Source organism: Lutzomyia longipalpis, chromosome 1, assembly GCF_024334085.1.
Source record: "Lutzomyia longipalpis isolate SR_M1_2022 chromosome 1, ASM2433408v1".
In the NCBI taxonomy this organism is placed as follows: domain Eukaryota; kingdom Metazoa; phylum Arthropoda; class Insecta; order Diptera; family Psychodidae; genus Lutzomyia; species Lutzomyia longipalpis.
In genome coordinates this window covers 22,716,874-22,726,891 of record NC_074707.1, presented here as the reverse complement: position 1 = coordinate 22,726,891, position 10,018 = coordinate 22,716,874, and the positions used below count along the sequence as shown (strand labels likewise).

At 32.0% G+C, this 10,018-nt stretch overlaps 1 protein-coding gene across 1 annotated transcript; it reads left to right on the top strand.

The window, feature by feature from the left end:
- Nucleotides 1-1,073: 1,073 nt before the first annotated feature.
- LOC129797163 (uncharacterized) lies at nt 1,074-9,382 on the top strand. The gene is made up of 4 exons (XM_055839504.1): nt 1,074-1,541; nt 7,470-7,599; nt 8,123-8,245; nt 8,331-9,382. The coding sequence occupies exons 2-4, from the start codon at nt 7,474-7,476 to the stop codon at nt 8,526-8,528; spliced, it is 447 nt and encodes a 148-aa protein (XP_055695479.1). The 5' UTR covers nt 1,074-1,541; nt 7,470-7,473; the 3' UTR covers nt 8,529-9,382.
- The last annotated feature ends 636 nt before the right edge of the window (nt 9,383-10,018 follow it).

The following is a 10,018-nucleotide window of genomic DNA, read 5'->3' as shown; positions in this document are numbered from 1 at the left end:
TCTAACTTTCCAATGGAAAAATATATGAACATCCGAGGATGTTCCATAGCATAAAGAACAATAGGGATGACCAGGGCTAAGTTAGTAAAGATTTTTTTTCAAATTATTTTTAATCTTTCTTTATCTAACATTTATATGAGGTGGCTGTGAGGCTCATTAAAAATTATCCTGCTACTAAAATGTGTCCTTAAAAGCTTTTTCATAAAATATATTTACATATTTATTGTTTTTACCGACGTGATTATTCAAATTCAGTTTTCCGGGTTTTTTCGTCGAATCGGTATGGATGGAGATTAAAACACCAGAGTTTTCATCCCAGAGCTTTCGGCTTTACACAAAGCCTTCTTCAGTGGCTGTGGAAAAGTTTATTCGGACATTAGCAGCCGTACAATCATAAATATTTTTCTCAAAAAACATACTCAAAAGGTTGGTGATTTTCTTCCTTCTCCTCAGCTCTGTTCGTCACATATCGCCCCAACAATCACCAACCTTTTGAGTATGTTTTTTGAGAAAAATATTTATGATTGTACGGCTGCTAATGTCCGAATAAACTTTTCCACAGCCACTGAAGAAGGCTTTGTGTAAAGCCGAAAGCTCTGGGATGAAAACTATGTAGGCGGATTCAGCACGCGTCACGCTATGTCGGTATGAGAATACCGAAAAAAATTTTCACTGCACAAATGCCCTATATCGGTACCGATATAGACTACCGATATAGAGTACCGACATAGCGTGACGCGTGCTGAATCCGCCTACTGGTGTTTTAATCTCCATCCATACCGATCCGACGAAAAACCCGGAAAACTGAATATATTTACATAATTTAAATAAATTCGAAATGGATGAAATTTTTCTCCTTTTCTCTATTAAGAGATGACTAAAGCTAAAATAGTAATCTCAAGCGTTGGAAAAGAAATTCCCAACGTTAGCAAACAAACGTCAAGCGTTAGAAATGTACAATTTGTCAAAAACTGCTTATTTGAATATAATAACCGTTAACATGATTTATAGTGTAATGTTTATTTCCATAAATCGATTTATACATAAATTCTTCCTTTTAAATTTATTTTCAGTGTAATTTAAATTGCAAAATGAAAATATTTTCATGAGCATCCGTTTGAATAGACTTATGCTTTCTGCTGGTCTACTCATCCTATTTTTTGCTAAAACTCTGATATGAAAAGCCCTAAGAACATTTAAAGAAGGATCATTATGTCGCACATTATTATTATTATTTGTATGACGCCCCAAATATACTGCGAGGGAGTGTAGAAAGCTAATGTGTGAGAAGACTGCGCCGGTACAGAAATTCCTAACCCGTGTGGACAGACCATTTAAAAGGATGCTCCCGATGTGCCGTGAAGCGATTTGTCCGAAGACCGTCGCTGAAAAATCAACTTGTTGAATGGTGCAAAGCGCTCTCGTGGTATTCTTGGGGCAAAGAGCTTGCTGAAAAAGTTCCCGCAATTTTTGGATTAGTGACCACTCTTTTTTGGATACTTAATTCTTTGGAAGAATATTTCAAGAACACAACCCAGCTCGTAAGTGCAGTGACCAAGAATTTTTCACCTCATTGCCACAAATAATCATTTATTTATAAAATGCTTTTAATTGCTGAGTTTTATCAGCAGAGTGGTGGGTGTTTGATTTTCACAAATGACTTAACTCTCTCTCTGTGTGATTCACCGTTTTTGAACCATATCGCAATTATCATTCGCGAGATTATTAAATTTGATGTTCTCCAAAGACGTCGTTGTGCCGCAAATAGTGACGCAAGAAAATGATGTGATTTTAAAAAAAAATTATCCAAGTGATTTTTTTTCTTTCTTGTCCCTTACTTTCAATTAAATTTATTAAAAAAAATAACTTTAAAAATTTTATGTTCTAATTAAATTTAATTTAATTGAGAAACGTTAAAAAGGCACATTTAAGAAAAAGTTCTTACATTTTTTTTCAATTAAAAATTTAAACATTATAAGCTTAGTTTCCTTTTCCCCCTTTTCCCAAATATCTATTCTTCTTATTTTTAAATTTTTCTGTGTATAAAAATATTTTATTTTAACTCTAAAATAGAAATCACCTAGACCAACATTTAATTTTAGTTAAAATTGAGTTTCTTAAGAAAATTTCTAATCCACATAAGAACTTTGTTAAAAAAAAAGATTTTTCAAGTAGACAAAAAAGCTTTAAAATCTTTTATAAAACTATGAATATAGAAAAAGAAATGAAGTGTATAAAATTCATTTTAAGGGTCTCATTATTTTTTCCATTTATCTGTGTAAAATCATGACGCCAGTAGATTGTGAATTGAGGATAAACCTCTTAATCGGTTCAATCACATGGAAAAAATCTTCTGCAACGAGGCAAGAAATTGCGATATTTTGCCAACATCGCAGTCCTTCCTACAATTAATTTTAATATGTTCTCCATCCAGATTAAATCATGAGTGGGTGCCCTTTCGGCCAAAGAGGCACTTAATGAATTTGTTTGTTGACGAGAGTGCGTCCGTGTCACAGAGATAGTATATAATTAATTTCCACTCCTAATTCAATATTCATTTATCGGGGTCTACATCTCAATTTTCATGCCTCTCCAGGAGAATGTGACAAAGCTTTCATTCAATAATTCATTTCACAAGACCACGAAATATAATCAAGTATGGTTACTTCTAGAGGTGATGCGCGACAGAGAATTTACAATCCTCTCTACGAACAATATCGTACATCTTCTATCCCATTTTGCGTAATTTCATTAAAATCATCGTTCCTTTTTGGCTGATTCTGTAACTCACCCCTTCCCGAATCAATCAATCAGACATTTCCATACAATCAATGCTGATGAATGGGATTCCTATTCTAGCACGAAAGTCGTTAATCTGATTGAATAATAGAAAGATCAGACAAATTCAAGGGTGGAGCATTTCATCCCAAAACTCTCTCCCATCTCATCCTTATTCTGTGGCATAACCATATAGAAAAAGTCATCGATTTGCCGATGGTGGTGGAGAAAAAAATGTGTGGGAAGTTCATTTTAGTCCGATTAGACGACGTCAGAGTTAAATAACACACACAAAATGGGGAAGAGGGGAGAAAATATTTCGGGTAAATAAATTCAATATAACATATAACATTCCGCAACAAGTTGATTCCCTTTTTTTTCCACCTTTTGAGCGCAAGGATATCAATTTTACTGATGAAAATATCTTATTCCTTGTGCAAATTGTGGCTGAAAAAGAGCAAAGAGACACCCCATTCTCTCCCTCGGAAATATTGCAAAATGATGGCATAACAGAGAATATATTCAGCATTAATATTCCCAACCTTTTTGCTTTGGTTCTCATTCCTAGCTCAGGTAGCATTTTCAGGTATTGCGGAAAAAATGAATACAACAACCCACCCACCTACCTATCAAATAGTCGACCAGGACAATTTACATAAGCGTGGAAGAATTCAAATGAATCTTCCTTTAAAATACTCCAACAATTTGTTTTTCATTTTATATTGTTGTTATTTGTAAATTGTGAAAACGCTTTTCTTCTTGGAATGAATAATTTATTGCCGTAGGGGAGTTCTGAACTCACGTGGCCTTTGGAAATTTGTTAATTTTTTTCTTAACATCTTGAATTGATCGATGTTTTCTATGAAAAAAAACTTTTTTAATAAAAATCATTAAGAGAAAAAAATATTGTTAACACCGGAGGATTTTGCTGTGGAAACCGTGGTCAATTTAATCTTCTTAAATCGTCACAGACTAAAATATTTAAATCTATCCTGATAAATTCTACAATTCAGCTTCTCTTTTAGAGAGTCTATGAATAAAAAAAATTAGACCAAAAATGACGTAAATAATTTTAAAAAATATTTCCAAACGTTAGAAATGAAATGTCGAACATTACGAAATAAAGGTAAACTATTTTTCTTGTCAAAACGTTGTTGGAAAGCATAGACGTTATTGTCAAACGTTAGAATTTAGCTAAATTCTGTATTAAAGTAAACTTAATTGTTATAAGTTATTGCTTAAAATGCAAAAGCTGGTATTATGCACTGTAATCCTTAGTTGATTTTGGCGTTCAACTCCATAAATATATTTTTGGTTTCTGCCTTTAATAATAATTTTTTGTGTATTTAAATCCCAATGGATTTAAGATTAAATGAAAGGAATATTCCTATTTAATGAAAATCATCAAAAAGGCTCCCTGGGTAAAGAAAAAAATATGAAATCAGTGGGAGGTTAACCATATAATTTTTGCCAGACTACTTTCGACTTTATTGTTACCACTCAATTATGCAGGTAGATAGAAAAAATCAGCATAAGATTTTACGGGCAAAGGTATATGTGGGGAATAAAAATGTTATTGGAGCATGTAACAACGGTGTAAATTTTGTGGTTCTCCTTTTTGTGCCTTTGGGGTAGTTTTATGAGCGGGTACAACACATGTTTAGCCTATATTTACATTATTTAACACACCAGCCGAACAAAACTCTTCCCCATTTGACCACCTCCCTATTGGCCACGACACCCACCTGTACACATCACACAAATTCAACATTTTATTACCATCATCATCAAATCACGAAGGGGTAAATGTGCTCAAGGGAATTTGTTTGCCAACAAAAAGTTAAGCAGGTGTATACTCTGAAAATTTATCTATGTCGGACATTGTTGAGAAAGTAATAAATAAAACAGAATAAAATTTCTGGTCCTTATTTGGGCATACTTCTCATTATTTTGGTGTCATGGATAAAAAGAAGAAATAACGATTTTTTTCATCTCTTATCATTCCTCGAAGGCATCATTTTTCTCTCAAATCCTGCGCCCTCGCCTTTTCTTGCATAATTTGCCCCTAGTTTCTTTACTTTCTTATCAAGCATATTTCCTTTTCAAACAACTAACTCCTATTGAGCGTACAAGCACAGCAATTTATTAAATCACATGGTTCACAGGATAATCTAATATACCGTCATACGCATACACTACATATTACCATTGATATGAACTCCAATGCCATGAACTTAACCATTTTTGAACTCTCTCTTGCAAATTTCTCGAATGTTTGCACAAACACTCCCTCATCACATGGAGGGGTGAGGGTGGTCTTGTGAGATTTATTAGGTCAAGTAACAATTATAATTCTTTTCTCAAACCCACGCAACGATTAAAGTTCAAAATATTGAGCAAATTATCGAAAAGAGGTGGGAGCGTGCAATTATGTTTTTTCGCCCCTTGAGAGTCATGGCGGCAACTATTCGTGTATGAAAGAATATGTCAATAAATCAATTTATTCGACCCCCACTAATGCTAAATACGCCCGAAACAACCAAATCAAACTTTCGTAAATATTTGTAGGTGATTAATGTCGAATGAGAAAAATCCATTTGACGTTATTTTATCGCGTCATGTGCCCTATGTTGATTTAATTGTAGTGATAAGTTTTTCCTTTATCAGTATTTTGTCGGGTTATTTTTGTACATTTTTTTTTTATTCTTTATGTATTCTTACAGGCATGAATGTCATAGAATATGATAAAATATTTATGTATTGAGAATATACAATGAAGGGACACAAAAAGGATTTTTTTTGATAAAATAGGGTGCAGAAATCTGATAATGATAAATTCCAATATTTCTTTTCTAACACATTTATTTTGATGTGATCAGTAAACTATTAAATTCATATTCATTTTGAATGATTACCTGAGTTTGCAGATTTGTCCATTGAAAACTTTATGATTTATTTAAGCTAAATAAAAGTGAATTCAAATTTCAGAGTTTAATCATCTATATGCTTGAAATGTTCCAGCAAGCTTTATTTTTACGAAAATTCATGAGGTGGAGTTACTTTTATTATAATTTGATACGTTCTAAGAAATCTTCTGTCTATATTAAGCAAAAATTTAAATTTTTAATGGCTTTTTATTGATCTATGCTCTTCGATAGCTCTATATACTTACCTAATATCCCTTTTTATGGAAATAATTCATTAACATTCAGTGATCAGGCATTTTTTTTTGTAAAGATGTGTGAGTGTAATAGATGGGCGTTGGGCTAGAGAATAATTCAATAAGATATTTTTAGAAAGTAAATTACAGTCTTTATTCAAGGAATGCTAAAATTGGATAAAGGACTAAGGAGTAAAAGATCTTTACAAATTTTCTAACGTTTGGCGAACATTTTAACGTTTGAAAATCCCCAATTAGAATTTAATTTGTTATGGGGGATCACCCAGGGATGATGACCAATTTAATTATTTTGAAAACATTTTGTCTATAAACTTACCGAAATAGCTTAATATAATTCAATAGTCTTTTTAAATATTTAAAACTTGCCACGGATTTTTTTTTATTATTTCCTCGAAATTTGACTTCAAATTTTCTATATTTTCTAATCTATCTTATACCTAATCTAAAAGTCTAATCTAATCTATTTTAACATCAAAAGTTCTAAAACCTTTTCTTAACATCAAAACCATTTGACTTTAATGGAAATAAAAAAAACTTTTAATGACTTAAGCGCTCAAAGTTAACAAAGAAAATTTTCCGAGTGTAAATAATCGATCTATGTACTTAATAATAGATAATAATAGATCTGGGTTTAAATACCCTCCCTAACTCTTCTTTTGTATTAATATAACTAAGAATTAAGGCTACAAGAAAAGTAACGAAAGACTATTTTTATAATTAAAAAGTTCTCATCAATGGAAATAATAAAGAGGGCATAATTATTTTATCAATAATATTGGAATATTTCATTAACTTTTTTAATATAATTATAATTTATTTTTATATTAATTTTCTCTTTAATGTACAAAATCATTTTGGGTATCACTGTCTAAATAACCAGATCCATTACTAATGGAATATATCCATGACTATTCATGTAGTTGCGACGTAAATATTTTGAAATGAATTATAAAAGCTACCTCTATCAGTGACGGGAAAGGTCGTGCATTCCACACCATCACACATTATATTAATTTCAATTATCCTTCCAATAATTAGATATATGTGACACCAAATACGAAGGATGTGGCAAAGAATTTAATTTAGGGTGTAATTTGACCTAATTTCACACAATCCACTGCGAATTCCGTGAAAGGCAGCGCATACAATAAAGAAGGAATTCAGTATGGATAAGGCGGAGGAGGTAAAGAGTAGTAACAAAGAATAATTGTGCGAAGAAATTGTTTTAAGGTGTGGAATGCAATTTTATTTCTTCTCTATACCTGTGATAGTTATTTGTTATGTGAAGACCAAAAGGGGGGAAGAAACACACGTAAATATATATTGGATGCAATGTCGAGGGTATATTTTATTTATGCTTAGCAAATAGGATGTTGGATAGCAAAAGTCCATTCTGCTTCCCACTCATGTTGTAGAAATTTTCTTGATTCTGCGATATATCCATCGCCCATGTGTTTATTAGATTTTGTTTTGTATAGAGCTTTATTTCTTTACTCTTCTTTTTTTGCAGAAATATGAAAGCCACGCTGTGGCTCTGTACCTTGGTTACAACAATGCTTTGTCTAACCCAAAGTATTCGTGGATCTCCTTTTGCAACATTTCACTATAGCGACGAGTCACGGGGGAATGAGCTTTTGCAGGTATGCTTAGAATTTTTTTTTCTAAAGTATAAAGAATTTCATTTGTAAGAAAAACAACAAGAAGAACAAGATATGCAATTTTTGCTTTTGAGTTTTGGGTTCTGAACTTGAAACTTTTTCTCTTTGAACAACCACTCTTTGTAAGCTTTTTAGAGAAAATAGGTGTAAAAAAGCTCACTGAAAGCTTTAGGAAAAAAAAATGGTCCACTTTGGAAATATGCAAATATCAATATTCTTTGGTAATGTTTTAGTATTTAATGCCATAATTATCATTATTTGAAGTTTTGTTCGATTAATAGACGTACTTTAAGAGGTCAGAATTGAACCGTCCTTCCCTACAAGTTTTCCTGACTCGGTTGTAATTTAAAGAATAATTTTTTATTGAGAATTTTTTTAATGAAAGTGTTTTTTTTTGTAAACCCTTTGTTGGGTATTTGATTGAAAGATCTAGCTTCGCATTGCAATGCCACTTTTAATTATTTTCAATTTTCTTTGTTGCCACATCTTCCATTTTTGCAAAAAGGATAAATTCGAGTCATCAAAACGAGGTCACGCTTCTCTATCAATAGTAAATCCACTGGATGTTCTGCGGAAGAGGCTTCTACTTGAGATTGCCAGAAGACAGATGCGAGAAAATAATAGACAGGTACAAAGAAAAAAATATTTTTTTCCAATTTTTTTGTGCTTTTATTCTCAAAGAAAATCTACGAATTTTTTCATCAATATCTCAGATCGAGATTAATCGGGCAATCCTAAAGACAATTGGCAAAAAGCGCGCAGAAGTACCGCCGGACTATGTGTATGAGCAACAACAAATGGATTTCGACGCCAATTCGAACCCCACAAAGAAAGTTATTCTCAGCAGAAATGATAACGACATACCAGAGCTGTACAATGAATACAGTAGTCACAAAGGCAGCTTATTTTAGGTTCAATTGCCCAGCCCACCCCTAATTCCAACTCCTCAATGAAAAAAAAATTTCCCCGCAAAAAAAGTGCAAGAACCAAAATTAATGAACATTCCCCAAAATGGATCTGATCTCTCCCCCCCCCCCACTCCCATTCCTTGTGCATAATTTAAATTAAAGAAAAAAGGATATTAGTAGTATTCCATGAATAATTGGAATTCTCATGTGACTATGAAAACAAACAAATAATCATTAATCAGATAAAATCCAGATAAAAAGGACGCATGCTGAAGAATTTTCGTTTAACGGCTGATGCAACTCTGAAAGTAATTTCCAATTTAATTACTTTATTCACACATCAACGGGCATTTTTAATTGAATTGCATCAGGATATGCATATATATGTTTATGCAGAAATTGCACACAGGAGCAAACAATTTTTCATGGAATAAATTAAATCTTAATATAAATATTTTAATTGCATGTGATTTCCAATCCATTTCTCTCCCATCTAATCAAGTTATAGTGAAAAGGATCAAGTCTTCTAGAAAATAATTTAAAAATAGATTTATTAAAAGATTAAAAAAAAAAAGAAAAAAAACGAGAGGACAAAATATGGAACAATGTGACAGAAATAGAAAAAATAAACTAATCTTACCACAAAATATTTATTAATTATTATGTAAAAGATTGAGATGAAATACATGATTTAAAATTAGTGACATCCAAATATTCATATTGAAAATTATTTCGTATTATAAAAAATAGAGAACAAGAAAACGTGAGAGATCAAAAAAAAAGATGGATGAAAAGGAGGAGAAATATATTGACTAAAAATGAGATGATGTATATAATAAAATTTAATTTTTAAGCAATATATAAACTTTTGGAAAACCTAAAGATAATTTTATTCCCGGAAAACAGAGAGTTTGCAATTCTTCATTGCTACAGCATCACAGGCGGAAAAGTTCAACAATGTGGGAAACAATTTAAATGGTTTTTTTTTAAATGTCTTTTCGAAGCCATAAGTTTACGCGGAGGGAAAGCAAGAAAACGATATTAAAACAGCTGAATCATTTTACAGTGATGAGCAAATTGTGCATGATCACAAATTTTGGTTTGTTTTTTTTTCTTTTTCTCTAAAAAAAAATTAAGCCTTATACGACGGCCGGACGGACGGCCGGAAAAGTTTTTTGGAGCATACGTTTTTTGGAATGTGGGGACCCTAATTCGTGCTCATACCAAGTTTGAGCCCGATCGGACAACATTGCATTTTGGGTGGTACACAGAAGCTGTGCTATTCTTTTCTTCGAAAGAATCACAGCTAATAAGTATACGTGAGTCTTAATTGTTTCTTCGAATGTGGTGAGGCTGAGGAGCTTTTTCGTACTAAAACCCATTAACTCCTTTTTACATCTTTTCATTAAAAAAAATAATTCTAGTCTTTATAAATTTTCTATGTTTTTTTCCTATACAGGTAAGATAAAATTTTTAATATTTTCTCGTTTCCG

Excerpts from the sequence above, each read along its gene's own strand:
- LOC129797163 (XM_055839504.1), top strand. The coding sequence starts at position 7,474 with ATGAAAGCCACGCTGTGGCTCTGTACCTTGGTTACAACAATGCTTTGT. Across the intron at positions 7,600-8,122 it reads GGGGGAATGAGCTTTTGCAG|GATAAATTCGAGTCATCAAA; the intron begins GTATGCTTAGAA and ends TTTTGCAAAAAG. Across the intron at positions 8,246-8,330 it reads TGCGAGAAAATAATAGACAG|ATCGAGATTAATCGGGCAAT; the intron begins GTACAAAGAAAA and ends TCAATATCTCAG.